The sequence below is a fragment of the Cebus imitator genome, unplaced genomic scaffold (assembly GCF_001604975.1).
Source record: "Cebus imitator isolate Cc_AM_T3 unplaced genomic scaffold, Cebus_imitator-1.0 Scaffold411, whole genome shotgun sequence".
Lineage (NCBI taxonomy): Eukaryota > Metazoa > Chordata > Mammalia > Primates > Cebidae > Cebus > Cebus imitator.
Genome location: NW_016107726.1, coordinates 213,677 through 239,982, shown reverse-complemented (window position 1 = coordinate 239,982; position 26,306 = coordinate 213,677). Strand labels below are relative to the sequence as shown.

The window sequence follows — 26,306 nt, the reverse complement described above, 5'->3', positions numbered from 1 at the left end:
TTTTAAGAAAGTAAAGGATTAATAAAGAATTAGCAGCTGGGGGCAGATAAGTGACAGTTTGAAACAAACTATGACTAATACCTGTGGCAAAAAGGAAAATTACCTCTTCAAATCCTTCATCAGTAATGCCTAAAACTTTCTTACAAATCCGCTGAGTTTGATATAACAATGCCATTTTCCAAACTATACTCAAGTGGCCTGTTGAGTCAAGGATGAGATCATGTACCCTGATACTATCATGCTCACCCTCTCACTTGCTCACTACTTACTGACTTACACCACACCAAGAAGGTCAGACTTTTTTAAAGGGCCCCTGAATTAGGGAGTGCAGTGTCCAATCCTCACGCAGGTAATACCGCAGTTTTCTGGATCTCAAACAGCAGATGGATGTTGACAATAGTTTACCTTTTGTGATCTGCTGCCACCAGCTGTTGGTTTGGAGGACTCTGCAAGATTTTCTTTGCTGAGACTCAGTGGGGATAGTGCTAACTTCTGTGCAGCCAGGCGGGGGCTGGTCCGAGTTGCCATGGTTGTTCTCCGCAGGATATATGGGCTAGTCTTCCCAGTTGGGATGTCAGCAAACCCTAAGGGCAAAAAAGCTAACTGTCAGCACTGCGAGGTCCAATTCTATCTACAATGGAAACGATATTCACCAGGTGGTTTTAACGAGGATAAAGCAAACTCCAAAAAGTGTTTTGTCCTAGCCATTGCGGTCAATAGATTACTCTTCACCTGCCCTGGGAGTCACCAAATTGAATCAAGTAACTAACAGGGTTCTCTTATTAGAAACATAGAAAACAACAATGAGAGAAGGGAAAATAACACTACAAAGAAAAAACCTTTTTGCATCTATCTTCCACATGGATGTTTTACTATGCATTTTTCTAAGATCTAAAGAACTCCAGCAGGCCTTATAGTAAAATTGGGTTGGGGGAAAAAAGAGGGTATAATAGAAAAAAAAAAAAAAAAAGGCAAGTGCTTGTTTACAGGGGGAAATGTAAAATGGTAATAGCTACTTCAAGCGAGCACTCTCACATAGGTGGGAGGAGAAAGTTTTGACTGACCTTCCTAAAGGTGATTTCACACTCACTCCTGTTGTCTCTTTCCATAGAAGGAAGTGACATGACTTTTGATGACCCAGAGAAGAAAGTCAATCCCAGGGATACTAAGAGTTAGCGTATCAACAAACACTCCAGAACTGCATTTAGGGCTAACTAAAGCAGCATTTGTTTTTGTTTTTCACATTTTAACTACATATAAAAATTACCAGTGAGAGATAGCTAACTATTTTTGGGCTTGAGTTACTCAGAACAATGCTTTTCAAACCAACTATGGCAAAGAATCAGTTTTGATATTCGGGGGCAGTTGGCGGGGGGTGGGGGGGTGGAAGAATTTCCAATCTGCTGTGGAATAATATTTTTGTATAATAGAATGAGAATGAAATCAACAGAAAAAAAAAATGATTATGTGCTTGGATGTTGCAAAAATGTCAAGTTGCTATGAAAATTCCTAAATTCCTACTTAATTGCTATCCTTTTTTTCAGTCAGGAACCAGTAACAAACAGTTCCTAGACTGGCACAGTCCCTGGGCCAGACTTGAGGGAGAACCAAGTTTAAAAACAAAACAAAACAAAGTGTAGTCAGTAGCTCCAGTCAGGGGACCAGCATGACAGACACCCTCCAGCTCATCTGCTGGCTGGGTCAGTCATGACCAAACGTAGGAAACCTTGAAGGGTGTCCTTGCTTTAATGATTCTTTTCAGCATTCAAGCAACAAATTCTAAACAGATTTCAGACAGTCATCTTTCCAATCTACCAGCTCTTTTGTTAACGTGACACAAGTAATTAGATCCTTGAGGAAAATATATGCCTCATCCATTTAAAAGCAGACTATTATTTATGAACGTCAATGAGATTATTGCACGATAATGTAAAAAGCAAATGCTTTTGTCTTTTTATATGTGAACTATTACATGGAATTTCAAAAGAACACAAATAATTTTGTTTTTAAATTAGGCATACCCTTCTTTACAACTTCTGGAAGTCCCTCTGCTTCAAACTCGGTATCTTGCGTGTCCTTTGCAGGGTGAATACCTCTCGTGACTGCTTTCTTACTTTTTTTAGAAAATGTCTCTGGAGTAGAAGGTGTTGGTCCTCTACCATTTTCCCATATCCCACTGGACCTTTGTCTCTTGCCTGAAGCTTTATTTTGGCCAGATGATAACCTCTTTTCAGTAGCAGAAGGAATTGGAGATGGTCCTGGAACAGCTGCATCTAGCAAAGGAGACCCTCGGAAATCTTGTTTATATTGCTGTGAAGAGAGATGGGCCACTTGTGTCTCTAACATCTCTTTAGCTTTCTCTAACTTTTCATGGCTTATAAGCAAGGAACAGTACTTATCCAAGTACTCGTCTGCCTCCTTGGTTTTTTCTTCAAGAGTTTCTTTCAGTTCTTTGATCTCAGTCATGAATTCATCAACCTTAGCATCCAAAACAGTACCTGTCCAAAATAAAGCAACACATGATGTGCAACTTGATGCTTCTCTAGTTAACAATGGGCCCCGTGAAGCAGATAATCTTAGACTTGTTCTTTCTTTTTTTTTTGAAGAGATGGGGGAGATATATCTGTATATGTTCTTATAGTTCAAACAACTCTCGTTTGGGAGGTATCACATCAAGGTAGATATTCTAGTCCCATGACATTCACTGGGACAGCTTAAATAAAATCCACCAAAATCTCAAACACATATTTCAGCCAACTCATTAAATTTTTTTGTAGTACCAGTTATATGCAGTCAATAAATTCATTTTTACATCCTTGTTTTCCTCAGTCCATTCTGTCTACCGTAAGTGGATGAACAGAAGTCAGTAAAGATAATGAAGCCTCTGTTGTATAGCTTTGGGAGACACGATTCTAACAAATAACCAGGCAAATCCAAAAAACACTCTGAAAGCATTTGAAGGCAATGGAGGGTCTGATGAACAATGGTTTGGGGGAACACGATACAGGTGAGAATCTTGGTCAACTTATAGCTGCCATAGGTGATACTAAATCCGTTAGAAAAATCTCCTGAAGCCCCAGTCTACCCTAAGCACTGTTTCCAACAGGGAAAACTGTTGACCCACACTCTGCCATGTTACAGACCAGAGAAACTAGTCAGATTAAGCTTGTCGTCATCTACCCACATGGTAAGCACCTGCCACTCCAGGGACATAAGTGGATAAAAGTGACAAGGAGAGTTATCATTCTTTCCTTTTCTATGTTGCCTACACAACTAAATATATACCTCCCGCTCTCACCCATTCCCATTAGTTGACCCATACAAATGGACCAAGGACAACAAGGGTCAGCTTTTTATAAATAACCAAAGCCAACTTCATTGCCAATCTATTGACAAAGAAACCACATAACTGGACATCAACATAAAAAACTCTTCTTAGAATGGCTCATTAGCAAAAAATACCACCAGCTTTTTGCATGTTTTATAGAACAGAAGATGCAATAATTCTACTTCAAAATGGCTTCATTCAGCCCAAGCATGGTGGCTCATGCCAATAGTCCTAGCACTTTGGGAGGCCGAGGTGGGCAGATTGCTTGAGACCATGAATTCAAGACCAGCCTGCGCAACATGGCAAAAGCTTGCCTCTACAAAAAATACAAAAATTAGTTGGGCGTGGTGGTGCCTACCTATAGTCCAGCTATTCAGGAGGCTGAGGTGGGAGGATCCCTTGGACCCAGGAGGTCAAGGCTGCAATGAGCCATAAAGGCACTACTGTACAGCCTGGGTGATATAGCAAGACACTGTCTCAAAAACAAACAAAAAGGCTTCATTCTGAGTCCTATAATGATCCCAAGAGAAGCACAAAATTCAGAAATTGGAAAATGGATTAATGCTGAAAAATCAGCATTCAGTAATAGAACACAGCACTAAAAATAGCTCCTATGCACTCACACCATGTGTTATTTCACTATTGGAAAAGAGTTCTGGCTAGCTGATATGCCCCAGTTAACACCCACCTGTTTTCTGCCTCTCCTGTGCAGCTTCAAGTTGAGACAGTTCTTTCTGCAATGTCTCCTTTTCCTCTTCCAGCTGTTTACAGGATTTCATCAACAACTTTATTTTCCCCTGGGCACGTTCATTTTCCTTCTTCAACTGATTTACACATTTTAGATTGTCCATCTACAAAATAAAAGCAATTCCATTTAAAACCTTGAATTTCTTTTTACAAGCAAATAGAAAAATAAGATACAAGATTCATATATTGTAAATTTAAGAATTATTAGATTCACAACAAAACATCTAAAAAACCATTCGTCTTCTCTACTCAGTATCCTAAGTCCTCCTAATTAACAATGTGATTTTTGTTATTCTTTCTTAGTATCACAAGTATAAGCTATGGTTCCTGAGATGTCTATTAAGTGCCCACTGTGTCTGTATTTATCCAGTGGAAATCGCATTGGATTACTGGGCAGGGAGACCAGGAACTATTCTTAGTGGGTCCAAAATTCTCAATGAGAGAATTGTGTCCCCATTTGTAATCACACCGTTACAGTTTCAACACCTGCCATGGTATTTTTTTTAGCCATACCAAGTGAAGGCCAAATGATATTATAGCTCACTATACAATGTTAAATTTTATTGTGGCTCAAATAGAAAGACAATAGAATGGTGGGAGAATTGTGTCCTCATAATTCTGCTGAGTGGTACAAGTTCACATCCTTATTCAGAATTCCCAAATCAAAAAAGAGCTATGAAAATGATTTAGAGGCAAAACCCAACCTCAACAGATATAAAGGCATTTATAGTCTTTATTAATTAATTTATTTATTTATTTTTAAGACAGGACCTTCCTCTGTCATCCAGACTGGGATGCAGTGGCACCATCATGGCTCACTGCATAACCTTTTAGACCCAAGCGATCCTCCTACCTCACCTTCCCGAGGTTTTATTTTTTTTTTTTTTAGAAATGGGGTCTCACTCTGTTACCCAGGCTGGTCTCAAATTCTGGCCTCCCAAAGTGCTGGGATTCTAGGCATGAGTCACCATACCTTGCCCAATATATATAGTCTTTATTTATCCTGCCTGGTGAGAATATCCACACATTTTGCTGCAGAAATCTGAAGTTGATTATGCAATATTATAGCTGATCCCACTGGCATATTATATATGGCATATGCATTATATTATGTAATATCTTTTAAAATGCAGAATTCTAAAATAATCTGGTACGGCATCATGAATTTACAAAGGAAGACCAAATGGCAGCAGGAGGAGGAGGGGGAATGGGGGTGGGGAGTGCAGTACCATATTCATGTTGCAAGTAGATGTTGTAGCTTGGATCTCATCTTTGTAAATTTAATTTTGAAATAATCTGTTAGTAACATTGCAGTAAACCTTACCCTTTTGGAACTCGCTACCTCCGATTCCAATGACAAATGAATTAAAGAGCCATTTAATTCTATTTCAACAGTGCTACTTCTTTCCATTATTAAACCCAACATCTCATTTTGTAGAAGCAGAACATTATTAATTATTAACATGATTTTGAATTTTACTAATTTGTATTTAATTAATAAATTTCCTTTACCTTGATGGTTATATAGGAGCCATAAACATAATAAATATATATCTAGTTTTCTGTCTGTATATATTCAATTAATGTCAAAGTTTAAAAAATATAATTATCTTCTAAGTAAAACCTTTGCTGGAAGATATTTATTATCCTGGTTCATTAATACACATGGTGGGTAGTATTCATCTTATGAAAAATATCTGTAGGAATCAAAACACCTGCTTTTCCAGGTAGAATTACTGTGGTACCATCTTGAAATTAGCAATCCTGAAACTAGGGTTCTATGATCCTTGCGTGAAGAGGAAGAGGGAAATATCCACACACGTCTGCCTGACCAAGGTGCTCTGCCACACTTTGATCTCCCATAAGCCACAGGAGATTGGGTATGGTGACAGTGAACTTGGAGACAGCTCATTCAAGACTTTGGAATTGCCCACCAGACTGTTTTCTATAGCTTAAAAGGCCTGCCCTCATCTGCTGTGCTGCTAGATCTTCAAATCTATCTCAAGATGTCTTTAACATCCTCTAGTTTGCGAGGGCGCATGAGGCAATGGATAACTTATTCAAACCATGAGACTCAGATCATTCACTAATTTTTTTTAAAGATAACTCAGCAGACAACTGATGAATGACATTTGACTACCAAAAATTTTCATAAAATGAAAATGAAAGCATTTAATGTTATACCATAAGCACTACCACTGTATAAACGATTCAAAATCATGAAGCAAAGAAAAGTGAACATACCTTGGTTTTCTTCAGTTCTTCCAAAACCTGAGTAGTAGCTTTCAATGAATTACTGAGTTCTTCTTTACTAGACTTTAAAAGGTCCATCTCCAACTTCTGTGAACTGAGACATTCTTCTTTAGAAGACAATTTCTCTTGATATGTCTGGATTTCTATTTCATACTACAGCAAAATATATATATATATTACTTTAGCTAGGAGGCACAGCTAAGAAAAAAATTGTAAGAAAAACAAAAAACAAAATCAAAAACAACACTGTTGTACCAAGGACTATTTCAACTTTGTAACTCTCCTATTATTCTCCAAATGGAAATACATCTTTTTTAAAAATCAAGTGATAAGAGAGGAAACTGGTGAAAAGACCATGAAGTTAATGTGAGACCTTTTATAAGATTACATAGCATAGTCATAACCCAGAATGTTGACTTTTTGGGGGAAAAAAAAAAAAAAAAGCCTTACCATGCATGATCAAAATACACTCTCCAGCTCCCCCAATAACCAAACCCCATATTTTACCTGTTTGTTTGTGTCCAAAAGCACAGCCTGGTGTTTCTTTTCAGCTTCGTGAAGTCGTAGCTGATATTCAGCTATTTCCTCTCTCACTTTCCCTTCCTTTTCCACCTGGTCTTTGTGCATGCAATCCAGGCCCTTCTTCAGTTCACTATTTTCTAGTGTGAGCTCCTTCAATTGATCCTAAACAGAAATGTAATAAAATCATAATAGTGCTTCCTCACAATTAAGAACCTGAATATATATTTTTAGAAAATCATGAGTATTATGCAGAAAAAAAATTTTATGGGCAAGATAAAATCTGTACAGCATAGTGCTATAATCCTTAGCAGTGTATTCACTTTAAATTGTAACTTCACCTCCAGTGACACTTTCCTTTGCTTCAGCCCATCCAACTCGCAAGGTCGTATCCAGAGACCACAGAAACTCTGAAACCTTGAATGCAACTAAACCACTCTGGGACCACACCTTCCTATGCTTCCAACCTTGTTTGTTAAAGTACTTCCATTGCAATAATTCCCGACCTCATCAACAGAAACACTACCATCTTCACACCAAATCCCCTCAGGACTTGCATTTTCTTCCTTGACCAGCACAGACTCCATGTTCTATCACTATAAGAATTCCCTTCCAAATGCCCTCCACTTTTGCCCCATCCCTTCAATGTGAAGAACTGGCCAAACTCCAACCCCGGAAGCATTTGTCTTCACGCCTGACCCGGAGTAGCTGTTACGGTATGTGTTTCTGTCTGTGTGGTATCTAATTCCTCATCTTCAATTCTTCAACCTGCTCCAATTGATTCACTCCAGCTCTTCCTGAAAAAGCTTTCCATGGCATCATCAACCTCCATGCTGCAAATTAAAGGCACACTCTTCTGAGCTCATCTCAGTCGACCTCTAAGTAGTACCTGGGGCTACTGCACTCCTTCCTTTTGTTTTTTTTGTTTGTTTGTTTGGTTGGTTGGTTGTTTGGTTGGTTGGTTTGACTTAGTTTTTTCCAGGCTGGAGTACAGAGGCACAATCATGGTTCACTGCAGCCTCAATCTCCAGGACTCAGGTGATCCCCCGCCTCAGCCTCCCAAGTAGCTGGGACCATAGGTATGTGCCTCCATGTCTGGCTAATTTTTTGGAGAGAAAGAGTTTTTCCATGTTGACCAGGCTGGTCTTGAACTTCTAGACTCAAGCTATCAGCCCACCTCAGCCTCCCAAAATGCTGGGATTACAGGTGTGAACCACTATACCCAGCCACTCCCTCCTTGAGACACTCCTTCCTCTTGATTTCCAGAATACGACATCCCCCTGGTTTGCCTCATCAAGCCATCTCTGTTTTCTTTGCTGGCTCTTCTTTCTCCCTCTCACCTTGTATGCTAGAGTTCCTGTGACTAGGCCCTGAGCCACCTTCTCTTCTCCATCATTTTCTACCTTTCCCATAATTTCTAAATACTCCCTATATGTTGAACTAGCCAAGTTACTATTCCCGCCTCAAACCTTTCCTACCCGCTCCATACCCTTCCCAACCCTCCAGTCTTTGTGCATGTCATATTTCCATCTGGCTCCAGCCACAATGGCTTCCTTTTCATTTCTAAAACAAAGATCTTTCTAATCTCAGAGCTTTCACCACACTGCTCTCTAGACCTAGAAGTCTCCCTCTTCTGCCTGTTCATTGAATAACTGACTCATCTTGCAGGTGACATCTGCTGACCACCCTATCTAAATTAGGTTGTTCCCTACCTTGACATCTCCACATCCCAATTACTCTGCAGCAAAGAATCTTACTTCCTTTATAGTATTTGTCTACTTATGATTGTTACATGTTGCCTATTTCATGATTTATTATGGGTCTAGACTGTAAGCTATATGAGTACAGGAAACACAGGATAGGTAAAGTTCAACAGTCTATCCCCTGATCTTGCTAGCACTTATTATTTACAGAATGAATAAATGAATGCATAAAGCCATTGCAAACTAACACACTCATATGTATGAACCTGATGCCAAGCTACTACTCTCAGTGGTGCCTATACATGAAATACAATAACGACGCACTTGGGAGACTCCCAAGCTACTCAACACCAAAAGAGATTTCAGCAGACGCAATAAGCAAATACCATTCAGAGGAACTCCTTCCATGCAGTACGGCCAGAACATTCTCTAAGTCTATTCCTGAGATTTAATGCCAAAACCTTTCCATTTTTATAGATTAAATACTATATTTAAAGAAAAGAACAAATTTCTCCAACTCTTTATACAGAATATTACATATATCAACTTTCTGTAATTATTCAGGGTCGCAATCATAACTATCCTATTTTGCTGTTCTTTAAATACTACTCAGGGATGAAGTTGCATTAGGACTATACAGATATAGGAATATTTATAATTTAATCAGGTGTGACAAATAGGTTTCACTGCATCTGCCAGCTCTCCCTGCATGGCAGCAGCTACCCAGGACACAGTGTTAGGAGATTCAGGAGAAAGGGAGGGCAGGAATCAGCAATGCCTGCTATGGAAATGGCAGTGGGGAGTGGCAGCCCAAGTGCTGCAGATGTGCCACATTAACCCTTCCCTAAAACAGCACCCCAAGAGTCTTCTAACTTTACATATTACTGTGACTCTAGTTCTGTTACTTTGTTAGTTCTCAGCAGATCAAAACATTCCAGCCTGTAATCTGTGGCAAGCTAGGAAAGCAGATAAACTTGTTGAAAGCGGCATGAGATCTACTTCTGATAAGCGTTAATGTGGTACAAGGGTCCTCTTCTATGAAAGCGTAGTTGGGCTCTGAGACATATTTTCATGTGTTCAGAGGCTTCTCACCACTCCTGGTGGGCTCGTGATAGTGTTGGATGGTAGAGATTACTATAAATCTGATCATGACAGAAGCATGGGGTTATTTTTTTCAAGAGCTAAAAACAGGTAAACTACAGAAGGTCTTACAGAAACCAACAAGGAGAGTGGGCACTAACAGATCATAGAACATTTGTCATGAAGAAACTTACTTTGCTGCTCTTTATTTCTTCCAACAGTAACTGTAACTCTCCAGTTAGCCTATTTTTCTCTCCACTGAGTTCTTCTTGCAACTCTGCTGTTTTCTGTGTCATCGCATGCATTTCCCTCTGCAGCTCAGTTTCCTTTGCAGTCATTGTGTTTACCTGCAATTTCATCTTTTGTTAGAATCTGCTTTCTGGTGGTCTGTTTTGATGAGATTAATCACTCTGATACAACATATTCACATTTACTTTAGCTTTCAATCATAAAATGGAAGCTGGCTAATCCCTGCTTTACTAATCCACTCAGTTCAACATACTCAGCATCCTCAAATGGGAAGCTTACCTTTTCTTCTCAGCAAAGATTTAATAGAATAGCAATAAGAAAAGGAATGACAAGGAAAGATAATATTGCTAAGTCTTAAAATCTTTCACAAAGGTATTAACTTGAATTAAACTTAAACATCAGAGAATATCATATCAGGCAGCATCTTGGCTTATCAGTTCTTGTATCTCTACTAATCCCCCAGTGCCATACTAATCTGCAAGACACATGCTTATGATCAGTGAAACACAGTTAAAAAGCTATTGTTTGCATTTGCCCCTTGAAGTAGAAACAGCCTGGTATGGTTTGTCTCAGCATCTCCATACTAATTGCCATCTCTTTTAAGGTATACCAAACCCCAAAATTCTTAGAAAATACAGGGTGGAGACTAATTGTTTTTTCTGGATACTCCTTTTTTTCTTTAATATTTGTTCAGTAAAAATTAAATGTGGTGGAATCACTTTCCTAAGTCACTAAGTAAGCTCACTAGGCCAAAACTTAATTTTTCTTTAATTGAGCCTCTTGATGGCAGATCTTCCCTGTAAGCATCAACTAACAAAATAGAAGACTGCACAGAGAATGTATAAAAGGGGGACTGAAAGCACAAAATCCCCAAGACACACCCTAGAAGCCATGAGTGCTCTGCTGGTTATAAATCTATCAGTATCTTTAAAAGTGCTTTGTTCTAAAGGCAAAAAAGACACATTAAGGCAGGCATATCCCTTTTGATCCCAGATAATGTCTGTTGTACTCTCTATAGCAGTGAGTCTCAACTGGGCATGGGGAGACCACTATTCTGATATACTCTAAGAAAGGGAAATATAATTAGAACAAGTAACTGTACATAAACCAAAGCTTTGCCCATATGTAGGTGCCACATTAAAAACCTGGTCCAATCCATGAAAATGTCCCAAAGAATCAGCTAGAATAGTCACTATTGCCAGAGCCAACTCAATGTTTCTGCAATTCAAGACCCAATAAACATAAAGCCTTTACAAAGTTTGGTCCAACATAGCAGACATTGTCTAGAAGTAAATGTAATTCAGTGTCTAGAAGTAAATATGGTGTCCTCCCTCATGACTGCATATTTAAACATAAACAGATATAGCCACTTACTTTTTCAACAAAGGACATTTTGTCCATTTTTGTCAATTCAAGCTCATTCTCTAGGTTCTTGTAAGAACTCTGCAGCACTTCTAACGTGTCCTGCAAAGAGGCATTTTTGGATTGTAGCACTTGGATCTTCTGCTCCAATTCCACTGTCAGATTTACCAGTTCTAAGTTTTGCTTCTTCAAAAGTTGGTGCTCTCCTTCCACCTCAGAAAGTTTAGAGACGAGCTGCTCTTGGTCCTGAATTTGATTTTTTAGTCTACTGATTTCTTCATCCTTCTTCTCTAGTTTCTGCTTGCCATCTTCTACTTCTTGAATGAGGCCATTCACAGAAGATTGCAAAACAATATAATTATTTTTGGCCTCCTCAAGGCCTTGTAGCAACTGAGCCTTCTCAAGTTCAAGACAATCTACTTGACTACTAAGATTCTGCTCTTTGGCCTTACAGGTCTCTTGGTCGTTACGCAGGGCTGCCACTCTCTCATTGAGCTCTTTTAATTGTCTTTGAAGCATCTCCACAGCAGTGTTTGATTTTTCTTTCATCTGTACTTTCTCTTGCTCTTTCTCTTGCAGAATATTTTCAAAGGATGAATTTCTTATTTCTAATTCAGATATTCGCTCTTGCTCTTTTTGTAATGCGTTTGTCAGATTTTCTTTTTCTGACCTTATAGTAACAAGATCTAATTCCAGATCTCTCAGGCTTTGGGTCATCCCTTCTATCTTTGCTTTCAGGGTCTCTACCTCTCCTTTGGAATTCTCTGCCTCAAGAACTGCATGCTCTTGGTTTTTCCTGGATAGCTCTAGCTCTCTTTCAAGGTTCTCCACTCTGCCCTTAAGTAAATCTGCCTGATGCTCACTTTCCTTCAGTTGTTCTAAGACACAGAGCTGCTGCTTTTCATCAGCTTCCAGGTGGACTCTCAGCTTTTCAATGCTGTTTCTCAGCTGATGCACTTCCTCTACTGGTGGGTCTAGACTCTGTTCTGTGGCCTTCACAGTTTCCTGGTCACCACACAGGGCAGCTACTGCATCATTTAGCTCTTTTAACTGATTCTGAAGCATCTCGACTGCAGTTTTAGATTCTTCTTTGATCTGTATTTCTGCTTGCTCCTTTTCTTCTAACAGACTTTTAAATGAAGAGAGTAACTTGTCTAGTTCTGACACTTGACCTTGTTTTTCTTGTAGTTGTTTGGTCAGATCTTCTTTTTCAGACCTTAACATGACATGGTCTAATTCGAAAACTTTCAGGCTTCTGGCCATCTCTTCTAGTTGTGTTTTTAGAGTCTCTACTTCTGCTTTGAAATTCTCGGCATCAAGAATCACTAGCTCCTGGTTTTCTTCTGACATCTGCAATTCCCTTTCAAGGTTCTCAACTTTATCCTTAAGTGAATCATTCTCCCGCTCGCGCTCTTTCAGTTTCTCTGCGACATGCAGCTGCTTCTTTTCATCGGCCTCAATGCGAACTCTCAGTTTCTCGATGCCTCTTCTCAGCTGATGCACTTCCTCCTGTGTTGAGCTCAGCCTCAATGCGAACTCACCTTTCTCCACCAGTGCGGCCTCCAAGGCCTTGGAGACGTTCAGCTTTTCATAATCAGATTCACTCAGTCTGGCCTGCAGGTTTTCAGATTCCTTGACAAGCAATTCCTTCTCTTTATTCAGCCGTGCAATTTGGTTTTCCAGCTCACATTTTGCCAAAGACAGTGCCTGTGAGTCCTTTTCCAAACTCTGCAGCTTTTCCTGGAGATGAGTTTTCTCTTTTAACAGCTCACTCACATCAGAGGACAAAGTCTGAAGGAGTTCTGTCTTCTCCTTCACCTCTGCCTCCGCCACCTGAAGGCAATGAAGACACTCGCTTTGATGAGACTCGAGCTCTTGTGTTTTCTCCTTCATCTTTTCAGACAACTGATCCAGTTCCAAGGTTTTTTTTGACATAGTATCTAATTCTCCACGAAGCTGGTTTCTCTCACTTGTGACCACTGAGAGGTCTTCTTCAAGACAGACAATAACCTTCTGCTTATTTTCATTGTCTTTTTCTAAACATAGCTTCTCTGTTTGAACTCTCTCTAAAGCAGCCTCCAAGGAGAGGACTTGATGCTCAGTGCTAGCTTTCTCAGATCTGATCCTACTCAGCTCATTTTCCACATCAAGAAATCTCTCTTTCCAGCTGTCATTCACCTTGGCTACATTATCTTCAATATCTTCATGTGATGATTTATCTGCACACATTTCTAAATTAGAATTGAGGCCTTCAGAAGTTTCTACTCTCTGGAGTAACTCCTGGTTATCACAAGAAAAAGATTCCAATTTTTCACTTAAATCTGAGTTTACTTTCTTAAGTTCCTCAACTATTTTTTCCAATTCTATGCATGCTTCAATTTTGGTCATTAGTTGAACCTCCTGTAAATGGAGTTTTGAGTCTAATTCATTCATTTCATTTAGCAAACTTTCAACTTTTCTGTCACGGTCCTCTATCACATGAAGTAATCTCAGATTCTCATTTGATATCTCTTTTACCTGCAGTTGAAGATTTTGGATATTTTTCTGATTCCCCAGGAAATCCATAGGTACCAAAGCATTAGGACCAGAAAATGACAATTCAGAAATGCATTCTGAATAGCCCTGGGTTTTGTCTTCCCCGGGAGTCTCATAGCTGGTGTGTGGGGACTGTTCCCCAGAGCACTCTCCTGTGAGTTTCACTGCACCAGTCTCAGTTATTTTCTCAATGTCTAGGCTGAGGTCCTGCTGAACATCTTTATCACAAATGTGATGAGCATCATGCTTTGGTGTTCCTTCCGTAGTTTCTGAAGTATGTTCTTTTGATTCCTTTATGTCACTGCTCTCATTTTGGCCTTGAATACTCTGTAATTATAACACATAACAAGCATTCATTTTATTTTTCAAAAAGAATCAAAATAGAATAGACTTAATTATTCCTTTTTATAAACTAGTATGTGGCCTCTGCTAAACACATCTCTTCAAGTGGTGTATTTCCCACTCCATCTTCCTCTCTCCGTTCAAACGTTCAACACAATTAAACATTCAGTAGGTGGCCCCTATGGGCAAGCACTGGGGTTAGGTATTTATCTTGAAGACAAACCCTTCAGCTCAATTACAAATTGTAATGTATTTACATTTCATATTTTCTTCCTTGCCAAGAATATTCAGGTAGCCTAATATGAAATCTCTGTAATTATTAAATAAGAGGCTAACAAAATGCTCAGCTTCCACCTTCAGTATTTGTGATAATTCTTTAATAAGGCAGTAGAGTTTCATGAGGAGATTCCCAGCCCAAAGACTTAATCCCCAATCTAACGATTGGATAAATTACATATTTGAGCCTCACTTTCATCTCCTCTCTAAACTGGGGATCTGCTGTTGTGCCTGTTCCTGCCATCACCTCACCATGACCTGCCTTCTCTGCCTCACAGAGACAGAGGGAATCAAGTGACATTCATACACTACATAGCATTATTAATTAAGCTAGCAGACTAGAAAGAACAAAGTTATAAGCAATTAAACAATTACGTATTCAAGTTTTTAAAAGTCCTTTTAAATTACTTATACCAAATCACATTTTTGTACCATAGTAAATTGTTAGAGAGAAAACTGTTTAGTAACATAGAATCTCCTACATTTAGTTTCATGACAATAATGCTATAACGTCAAAAATAGTTTGAAAACTGCAAAAGAGATTAAAAATTCACATCATATTACCATTCATAAGTTCTTAAATAATTAAGTATACTTTATTAATGTACAAAGGGTGAAAACACACATTCTAAAGACTTTGACTCCATAATTTTCTCCAGACTTTAAAAACATCTTTAGTAATATCCTATATAGTACTGTGTAAATCTAATCACTATAGAAATGTATTCCTCAAATAAAGTTTACTCATTTTCTTAAGTTCTGGTTTGTTTTGAAAACATTTTGGTGTATTTTATTTCCTTGAACCCTAATTTTTTTTTTTAGACAGAGTATCACTCTGTCACCCAAGCTGGAGTGCAATGGCGCCATCTCAGCTCACAGCAACCTCCACCTCCCAGGTTCAAGTGATTCTCCTGCCTCAGCCTCCTGGGTAGCTGGGATCACAGGCATGTGGCACCACACCCAGCTAATTCTTTGTATTTTTAGAGACAGGGTTTCTCCATGTTGGTCAGGCTGGTCTCAAACTCCTGAACTCAGGTGATCCATCCACCTCTGCTTCCCAAAGTGCTGGGATTACAGGTGTAAGCCACCATGCCCTGCTGAACCCTGAAAATATTTTAACTTAAGACTTAATGTGCATTTCAATTAGGCAGACATTTACTGAGTGTCTACTGGTCATGTAAACAGAGAAATAGCATTTAAATCCCAGGCACTTACATCTTCTGTGTCGATGCCAAGCAAAGACCGAGAACTTAAGTCCAGGCCTTGTAGCTGGAGTCGTGCTACTTCCAGTTCGAGTGACAGTTGTTCTGTCTGTTTCTTTTCTGCCGCCAACTTGGACTCCATCTCCAGAGTCACACTTGTCAGCTTCTGTTGCCACTGTTCATTTTCTGACAAATACTGCTTCCTAAGGCAGTCAAGCTCTTGCCTTTCAGAACTTAGTAACTGTTTGAGCTCTTGAATTTCCTTATTTTTCATAATCTCTTGACTTTCCATTTTCTCTTCTAGTTTCTCAAGAGACTGCTGGTACACCTGGCAGAGGGACTCAAGCTCTTCAACACTCTTCACTGGGGCCGAAGGGATTTCTTTCTTGGTCAGATTCTCCTCCTCCAGACTGTTGCAAAATACTTCATCTACACTGCTCTGGTTTGCTGAAACATTCCCTTCTAAATTATTCAAAAGAGACATTTCTCCTGTCTGTTCTAAAAGAGCTTTGTAAAAGGAGCAGTCTCCCAAACTGCGAAGACTAGGGCTGACAGGCAGGCAAGAGGATGACAGGGATGGAACGAGCCCCTCCTCCAAGCCCGGCTGCATCTCCTTCACCAAGTCACCTTGAAAGTTTCTGAGATTCGTTGACAAGACCAAATTTTCAGCCTTTAATGAGTCAACATAGGTCTGTAGCTCTAACATTTTAGAGCTCATTTGACAGTGCTGATCATGTAAAATTTTGTGTTCACTTTGTAAAGATGAGAATTTCTCTTGCAGTTCGGCAAAGTGCGTTTGAACTTCTTTGTTTGACAGTGCCAGGTGCTCATAGGAATTACTATCGTCCAAGGGAGCCAAAGACACAGGGTACTGTTCATTTGACTGTTCACCAAATTCACCTCCTGGCATGCCTTCTATTAACTCACCATGGAGAAGACCACTGTCATTGTTTAATATTTTAACTTCATTTACTAGTTTCCCTACCTCCTCTGCCATTTTCCTAGTTGGTGTGATACATCCGGACCTTGACTCATTCAGCTCAGATACTAGTTCATACTTGTCAGTCTGCAGTTTTTCACACATTTTCTCTAACTCATTTAGCTTGCTCATTGCTGTTTGCAGAGAGCGCTGAAGGTGTCCATTGTCATTTTGAGTTGTTGACAACTCACGAAGCACTGAAATATACTTTTCTTCTGCATCTATTTCACAGTCTTTAAGGCCACTAATTTCTTGTGACTGCATGTCTTGCAAATTTCTGGTTTCCAGTTTTCCTCTAATTGTCTGTAATTCATTCTGCAGGCACTCCTTCTCCTTCTCACTTTCCTTAAGTTTTAATTCCATATTTCTTAGCATAGCTTCTAATTGCACCAACTGTGCATTATAACTATCCAGAGAAATTTCTTTAACTTCAAGATTCATCTGAAGTTTAAAATTACATTGATTTCTCTCACTCTCTCTTTCTTTCATGGAGTTCCTAATTGGTTCCAGTGCTAGATTTTGACATTCATGTTCAGTCTTCATTAACTTCATCAGCTGTTCATTCTCTTGTAATAAGTCATTAACTTCCTTTTGCATCTTGTTTTGTTCTTCCTTTAAAGTCATGATTTCTTGCTTTAAACCATCAGCCTCGCTCTTAGAATTGTTTTGGATATCTGTCATCTCAGATCTCAGATCTTGCTGCACTGTCTCCAACTCTAGCATCAGATTCTGATTTCTTTCTTCAGCAAATGCTAATTTTGTTAGGAATTCTTGGTGTTCCTTTGCAAATGCTTCCTTTAGCTGTTCCAAGTCATTTTTTCTATGTTCACAAAGAGTAGTGCATTCATTTAGCGAGGATTCTAATTTAAAGTTCTTTTCTTGTGCTGCTTTGTATTTTTGACTAAGATCCTCATATGCATTTCCGGTTTCTTCACATCTTTGTAGTAAAGCAAGTTTTTCTTGCTTGTACTGATCAGATAATTCTGAAATGCTTTTCTCTCTTTCATTTATACAGTTTGCAAAACTCTCACTTTTCTGGATTAGGTTCATCTTCTCCTGATTTAAGGATGCATTAATTTCCTTGAGAGACCCATTCTCTTGGGTCAGCTCTTCAATTTCTCTTTTATTTAGAGAAATGATGGAACTCATTTCTTTCTTCTCCATGCTTAGGGTTTCAGATAAAAGTTGTAGCTCCTTTAGAGAGTCTTCGAGTAAATGGTTGCTCTTTTTCAATTCTTGAATCTCTGCCTGCTCCATTTCTAACTTACCATTTAAAAGTTGCAACTCTTTTTCCTTGTTCTCAAGGGCACTTAAGGTTTCAGCAACAACATTCTGATGAGCAGAGGTGTCTTCCTGTAACTTGCTAATGCGCTGACTTGTTTCAGCCACAAAACTTTGATGCATCTGTTCTGCTCTCATGAGATTTTCTTCTATTTCTCCTCTGATTTGCACCAGCTCCTCACACTGCTTTTGCAGGTCTGAGTTCATCTGTTTTTGAGACTCTAATGAAAATTTAAGAGAATCAACTCTATTTTGTAGGATGGCAGAATTTTTTGGACTTTGGTCTGCGTCTAAATGGCATTCACTCCTCTCTGAAGGCATGCTTCCTTGTTCTCCAATTATATTTGCAAAGGAATTATGCATGGCAAGCTGCTGATCAAAAGCCAAAAGACTTCTCTGATGATCTTCATTTGTCACCAGAGAAGCATCTTTGGATTTTAGCAGATCCCTGAGCCTCTCATATTCAGCATGCAAGTCTTGATAACACCGGTCTTTGTCCATTATTTCATTTGACAGTAACTGAAGCTTGTGTTCTAGATCTTCAACTTGCCCAGTAAGCTGAAAAGTCTTCAAACACATATTTTCTATTTCCTTCTGATGTTTCTGATCTGAGAACTCAGCTTTCTGCTGTAGCTCTTCATAAGCTTGTTTCTGGGTCTCTACCTCCATAGACTTGCTGTCTATCACGTTGTGAAGGTTTCTGATCTCGACACTTAGGTTTTCTCTGTCCATCTCCAACGTTCTTACTCTCTCGTTGTACTCATGACTTTTTATTTGTTGTGTCTTGAGACAAGTTTCCAAGTGATTAATTTTACTCTGCAAGCTTTCCTTTTCTGATTCCATCTGAGTTAAAAGTTTCTCATTTTCACTTTTCCAACAAGAAAACAGAGTTTTCTCTTCTTTCAATTCTTCATATTCTTTCTTTTTTAACTCCAAAGCACTCAGCAAGGCTTTTGACTCTTTCTCTGTCTTGTTTAACTTATCATTCAGTTGTTCAATGTGATGTTCTCTCTTTTTCAAAAGGTCTTGAGAACAATCTCGCTGCTTTTCCAGATCAGCCACAGCAAGCTTCAGTTTCTCTAAAGTCAACGAGTTTTCTTGCTGATTTATCTTTTCTTGAAGATCTCTTAACATGATTTCCTGAGAGGTATTCTTCACTATTTAAAAATAAATAAATAAAAGTTGTCAATGTTTGTAATAAATATTTATTCTAAAGAATGCCAACCCCTCCCCCACAAAAAAAAAATCCAAACAAGTTCTCAAGCCCTGGAAAAACTGGCATTATTGCCTGGGTACCTCCTAGAAAGTGTATCGCTTGATAATTATATAAAAACAGTGAGAATAATGGTCATCTTAAAGATAGTAACATGTTTGTTCATCTTCTTTCTAGTAGCCTCAGTAGCTCCGAATAAAATACCAAGGGATAATTTTCCTAAGCACTTGAAACTTTCTCTTCTTTTCTTTGTATGTGTTTATATATGTGTGTATTTTTACCATCTTTTCAAATATTTATTCAAAGAGAGAAAACTGGGACAAGAACAGCACTGAAATGGGAACATTCCACTTCATTGTAGAATAATTCTGATGTTCCAGAAAAATCAATAAGTACTCCACCATTTTAGCCAGAACATCCAAAGGATTAGACTTAAGTAGAAAAGAGTAAATGATGCCATATATCAGTAATCCTCAAGGTCTATATGTGAATATTCTTGAGGAACATTATCACCCCCACTCCATCCCCTCATAGTAAAAATAACAGTGTCTATGAATGTGACAGTCATCTGGAAGCTTCTTCAAACTCCGTTACTACTCTGTTTTCTACCCAAGGACTCATCTATATACACTGGCCCCTCCTGGTTGGGAATAACCACATGTTTTCATTAAACAGTGATGAGAGGCTTCAAGTTGCTCAAGTATTTGAGGGGAGATTAAAAGTTGAGAACCTCCTCAGTAGATGATAAAGGTAACATGTATCACAATCTCAGATGTCACATCAAGTGGAAAGAAGTACATACTTCCAACCTACCAACCTCAGTCTACCTACTGACAGTTGAGGGCTTGTGTAGACAGCACCACAAGGACTTTAACCCACTTTGCTGTGAGCACCTCAAACAATCACATGAGCGACCAACATTGAAAAATGCCCCAACTGTTCCTTTTCTTACAGTTTCCCTTCAAGACAGCTCAAGGCTGACACTGCTACCTGCTGCTGTGGAAAAAAATGAAAGCTGTCTTGGGGAGATTTGGGGTTTTAAAAAGAAAACAGGGCCAGGCACCGTGGTGCTTACCTGTCATCCCAGCACTTTGGGAGGCCTAGCAGGGTGGATCACGATGTCAAGAGATGGACACCCTACTGGCCAACATGGTGAAACCCCATCGCTACTAAAAATACAAAAATAAGCTGGGCGTGGTGGCACGCGCCTGTAGTTCCAGCTACTCGGCAAGCCGAGCCAGGAGAATCGATTGAACCCAGGAGGCAAAGGTTGCAGTGAGCCAAGATCATGCCACTGCACTCCAGCCTGGTGACAGAGCGAGACTCCATCTCAAAAAAAAAAAAAAAAAAAAATAGTCACAGAGAAGTGTGACACACATCCCACAGGACAGAGTTCAAAGAAATCCTAGATTTGCAAACACCCCAGGTGAGAAAATAAGGGTATGTAGAAGACATCCAGCACAAACACACAAATATGAAACCAAGAGTGGATTCATTTGATATGCGGAGCAGAATTCTTTGGCTTTAAAATAGGAAAATAAAATCAGTCAAGTAAGTCATCAAAAAACAATGGTCATTAGGAGCTTGGAAAACATGCATTTAATATAGGGTTTTTCCATTATAAGGGAAACGGTAATGAGTCAGGAGATGAGCTGTCTGGATCTAACTAACAAGCTCACTTGAGACACAGAGAATAGCACTCAGGGGTGAGAGACAGCACTGACAATTTAGCTTTGTATGGAAAATATTTACCCTCTGGTTTCAAAGTGCTGAGCACCAGGCATTTGGGACTCAATATGTTCCAATTAAAAAAATGTCCCACTCTCACTCTGCAAACTAAATGGAAGAGGGAAAACTCTTCCACATCAACGGCACACATCTTTTTAGGGGAATATATGAAAAAAATCCAAAGGGTTTCTCTAATATATTAATGTCATCCATCCTCTCTCATGGAAATAATAGCTTAGAAAGTTAACTCTAAAACACTAAGTTTACTTACCTTTCATTTCTTCTGCAAAATTCTGGCTCTGGTTTAAACACTGTTTGACTTTCTTGAGTTCTGCCTCCAGGTGGCAGACTTCTCTGTCCGTTTGCTCAGATTGACTTTTAAGGAGGCTATTTTCCTTCTTCATTTCCTAAAACACACATTTAATTGGTTATAGCCAAAACGAATGCTCAAGTAAATTATGTCTTCTGCCTCAGTAAAGGTCCCTAGCAGAACTGTGTGTGTATCTCACTAGGGAAACAAGCAAACTTTCCCTCTGAGTACCTAATGAAGGCAGCCTTTCCTTAAATCAAATAATGTTATGAACAGAAGTCAAGACAACAGTGCCAAACCCAAATCTGAACATAAATTATTTCTTTCAAGAAGTAAGTTTCATTGAACTTTCTTATTGTTCATATGCCTATTAAAGAGTAAGTTCAAAAGGAAAATCCTATCTACAAGATCCTCAAGACAAAACCTCCCAGTTCCTATCACACCTGAATGGCCAAATATACCTCTGCAAACATTTGATTTGTTAATAAATCCAAAAAAAATCAGAGCATAAATGTTTACTTTTCATTGCAAAACTGTCTTAAGGTTTGCTTTTATGGGAATGACTTTGTAGGAAAAATTACCTTCAATAAATGTTTATCAAGAAAACCAACAATGTTCAACATGCTGGAATGGGCATTATGAAAAACACAAATATAAATAAGACAAGAGTCTCTGCCTCAGGGCAGACACCCTCCAGAGGGGAAAGATGTGATACTAATTATTTAATACACAATAGGAAGTGCTAAATACTAAAGAGACATTGAGTGTGCTATGAGAAATCAGAGGGCTGGAACACAGAGGAGGAATTAATTCTAGCTTCTGAGTGAAAACAGATTCTTTGGGCACCTGAGTAAAGAGATATCAATGCAACAACATACAATGAAGTAGCATAGATACATGTTTGGTTCCATTCTACTATCTAGGGAGGCCTATATGTTCTGAATCTTAAAAGCAAGCAATATTATTTATGTGCCAAAGAAAAACTCTATTGCTTATTAACCACATAAGATTCACACAACAAACAAGTATCTCAACCTATACTATATGCCACTTTTTGGACCACAGGGAATTGGCATATATCATTACAAACTGAGAAAACCAAGCACCTCACATCCTTAAGGGGGAAAAAAATCATATAAAGCTAACTTTTTTCTAAACTGCATTTTCAAAACTACCAAAATTACCCCTTTGTGAAGTAGAGGAAAAATTCTGAATCTTAAAGAAACAATTAAGACCCATCCTCCAAAACCCTACTGCACTGTTAGAAAACAGATGGCCATGGCAATACTGTGTTGGAAGGCTGCCTTCAATTATCAGTCTGGTTACTACCAGCAGATGGGTACCGATGTAGCAAAGCCAAATTCAAGAAGAGGGAGAATCTGGCTAGGAGAAAGTACTTGAAAACTTGCTGGCAGCTGCTCTGTTCATGTATATGCGTTCATTTCATCATTAAAATAAGACAGACCTGTTGTAGTTATTATACTCTCATCTCCCGTATCCTAATCCTGCTTCCCTGCCGCTAGCTAAACTGACACTCTATCAAATTAAGATACCAATCAGAACTAAAGGACAGCTCCAACCGATCTCAAGATTGATAGGCTAACATTCACACTAGTCAGTGTTAAATATTGCAAAGCACAATCATTAAGGTGCAACAATGTTATTGATTTAAATTAGCATCATTAAACTATGGAACCTATAATGACTGGTTTGTTCTTCAGACTCAGAATAATCACCCCTCAAATGAGATCACAGATGTGAAAGGACAAACACCTTAAAGCACTCTGACAGGGGTAATGTAGCATTATTAGTAGCATTTCTTCCCAAAATTTAACAGTAGCCAGATCTCTGTGATCAATGCTAAGGTCAGCTGAATGCGGTCAACACAGAAGAACTAGACTGTGACTACCTGGGTCGACTTAGCATTTTTATTTTGCAAATAAAAGAATATTTTCATATGCTAAAAAAAAATTCATCAAATCAAATGACAACTGCATCTGGAGGCTTGACAAGAAAGCTGGAAAAACACTGCAAAACTGGGTGCATCCCAACAGGAAGGAAGGGAAAAAGAAGGGAGAGAGGGCACCAGGGAAAGAGGGGGAATTTTATGTTTATGTGTTTGTTAATCTCGATCCATGTCTGTCCATAACTGGAGACATTTAAATGAATAGTAAGCTCAATGGAAAGATTAACATGACTTTCTCTATTCTGGCATTAGCTCCGTAAATATTTGTTTCTAACGAAGAAATGTTCAGCCAATCCTGAGACCCAGCAGGCTTATAATGCTATGGCTATGACCAACCCAAGAATTTTAAAAGGCCAGAATTTAGAAAATGAACATCTGAAAATGGATGTGCAGGCTGCCATCCATCAGCAATTAGTTTTCCACAAGGCTATAGCCACTTAAGACTTGATTGGGTATCTCATTATCAACAATGAGCTAAGCATACAAAGATACATTTTCCTAGGCATCTCCTGCATCCTCACATGATTTGCAAAATTGGGTACTGTGCTGGAAAAACACAACAAAAATCCCTATAACCACAAGCCAGCATTAGAGCTTAGCAAGCAATTCCACCCAGATCAACTTCACTTTAGGAGCAGCGAGGGAGGCATCATTTCCTAGGGCCAGACAAAACAAATTTCAGTTACTGTGTGGCATTTCATGATCCCATCCATGAATATAGCTTAATACGTCCCCTACTGGGGTGAAGCCTATATACTTGGATAAGGGGTGGATGCAAAGAATGTGCTTTTCCCTTTCCTCCTCATCGATCTTGCTTGCCAGAGCCAGCTCCTTAGAGGACCTAGTGTAATACAGATCCCTATCCTTGGAAAGGACCCTGAGCAAGTGTTCCCTCACCTTGATTGTCAAACGATGGTATTTTATTGCCTAAGCCCAATGCTACGGAGCTGGCACTGGATACTGGACAAGCAGCTTATCTAAACCCTCCATTCACTTTGATACTAAATGTTAACTTTACCCTTGATTGGGCCATTAAATCGTGTTTCCAGGACTGATAATTTCTCATCGTGAGCAGCATGTTTACTAAACATGGACAAGGAAAATTTCAGTACAACTGTCACATTATTTCGGCATCCAAAACCTATAAGCGTGCTAAATTTGTTAGTGCTCACTTATAATTAGACACAGAGAGATACCCAGAGCGACACAACAACAGAACAGGCAAAATATTAAATCTGAGAAATCTCAAATGCACTCTCCTCTGATCACAGTTCCTGTGCCTGTAGGTGACAGCAAACAATGCTAACATCAAAGGTCATGGCAGTCAAAGACCAAAGCAATGAGCAGGTGGTGGACTGCAGTAACTGAGCACTTATGTGCTGGGGCACTGGGCTAAGCACTTTACATCAATATTTAACTTAACTAAGAATACACCCTTGAAAAGGGAGGAGAATGATTTGTCCCTATATACAGATGAGGAAAGTCAGACTGAGAAAGGGTAAGCCATTATCTAAGGTCACATAGCGGGAGGTGGCAGAAAAGCAATGCAATTTCAGATCTCGCTCACTCTAAAGCCACTACCATTTCCCACTGAGTTACACAGCCACTTGAACTGGGTTCATCACTTACCTGGTCCCAATCCCAGTGCAAAACACAAGAGCCAGCTAAACTCTGTGAAATCTTGCTATCACCCTCAAAAGATGACACGTACATAAACATAACCATAAATTAAGATAAATATTAACTTCATTTCTGGGCCCTGTGCTAGGCACTTTCATGTAGAGGCCCTCATTTGACACAGACATCAATGAAATACCAGTGAAACGTGATTGAGGCAAGCGCCTCTGTACAGGCTAAGGGTTAACTGAGCACAGCTCTACAGCTCATCAGACCAGACCTTGTGGGGATGAGCCAGTCTTCAGAAACACCTGCAAGACAATGTCCAGCCCGCCACTGCGACTTGGCCAAGCAAGCAGTTTTAAAAGTGTTTGGACTCTCTTAACCAGATGATTGCTTTTACAAAATGTTTCCACCAGGCAGCCAGTGTAGTCGCGGGAGAGTTCCTGGCTGAAAGGGAAGCTCACAGAGGGAAGAGTTCGATGCCAGTCTGCCTGTGGAAATGTTAGCAGAAGCATCTGTTGGTTGGTCCCCACTGGCCAAAAGGCAAACATTTGTTTTGCTGAAACAAACGCTTCCATTTGAAAACGTTTGCTGATGAAACCATCATCTGATTTGAAGTTTTCTTCCACTTTGGTGGCTGGAGCTGTGGCCCCCTGTCCCCAGCAGCATTGCCTTTTGGGGGTTAGCTCATTGAATCGCCTGTCTGCTACCGACAGGATGTTCTGACTTTACCATTGAGATACACGCTGCAAAGCGGTGGGGATAAATACATTCAGACTTTCCTCACCTGAACAAACAGCTGTTCTTTACAGAGAAAGTTTTTTTAATCTTTACAGGCTAAAGTGATCATAGAACATTTAAATAATAAACAGAAAAACATTCTTTCCTGTGAGGTTTGATGGAGAAGAAATTTCTACAATTCTTGTGTTGTTCCTCTTCTTAAAATTCCAATGTTGATTTGTGGCTCCATTCAAATTGTTTCAGTCTATTAACTGCCACTGAATGGTTCTTAATTAAGCCCTTTAAAATAAACTCCAGGCCACTAAGTAAATTCAGAGAGAAGCCAAATTGAAATATGTGTGCGTAAAATCCCATCACGGTATCCATGCCATTCAGGAATCCTCATCCACCATTTTGTAGACAAAACAAGATCTCCAAAGATACGGTCAACCAGGGTGTGCACAGGCTGAACATTCAGGTCAGTGTCGACTTTTGAAGCCAGAGTAATATAACTGACAATTACTTGATGGTTTTATAAGAATGTTTAATCTAAAAACTCTTTGTCTGTCACTACTTTTGTTTATTTAAATCTATGACTTTCCATGTGTTTTTAATATTGAAAGTCTCAAACACCAACACTTAAAAGGGATTTAGATGGGCCGGGCACGGTGGCTCAAGCCTGTAATCCCAGCACTTTGGGAGGCCGAGGTGGGTGGATCACGAGGTCAAGAGATCGAGACCATCCTGGTCAACACAGTGAAACCCCGTTTCTACTAAAAATACAAAAAATTAGCCGGGCATGGTGGCGTGTGCCTGTAATCCCAGCTACTCAGGAAGCTGAGGCAGGAGAATTGCCTGAACCCAGGAGGCGGAGATTGCGGTGAGCCGAGATC

General features: G+C 39.4%; 1 protein-coding gene across 1 annotated transcript in view; it reads right to left on the bottom strand.

Moving 5' to 3' along the window:
* Positions 1 to 26,306, bottom strand: part of CENPF (centromere protein F) — a 51,122-nt gene that overhangs the window by 4,646 nt on the left and 20,170 nt on the right. Inside the window, exons 10-18 of the mRNA XM_037731599.1 lie at positions 21,069 to 21,204; positions 15,610 to 19,013; positions 11,254 to 14,103; positions 9,825 to 9,977; positions 6,836 to 7,012; positions 6,320 to 6,481; positions 4,017 to 4,179; positions 2,022 to 2,498; positions 406 to 584 (exon numbers count right to left, since the gene is read on the bottom strand). Of these exons, the coding sequence (XP_037587527.1) occupies positions 406 to 584; positions 2,022 to 2,498; positions 4,017 to 4,179; positions 6,320 to 6,481; positions 6,836 to 7,012; positions 9,825 to 9,977; positions 11,254 to 14,103; positions 15,610 to 19,013; positions 21,069 to 21,204 (7,701 nt within the window). The remainder of the gene's footprint in view (positions 1 to 405; positions 585 to 2,021; positions 2,499 to 4,016; positions 4,180 to 6,319; positions 6,482 to 6,835; positions 7,013 to 9,824; positions 9,978 to 11,253; positions 14,104 to 15,609; positions 19,014 to 21,068; positions 21,205 to 26,306) is intronic.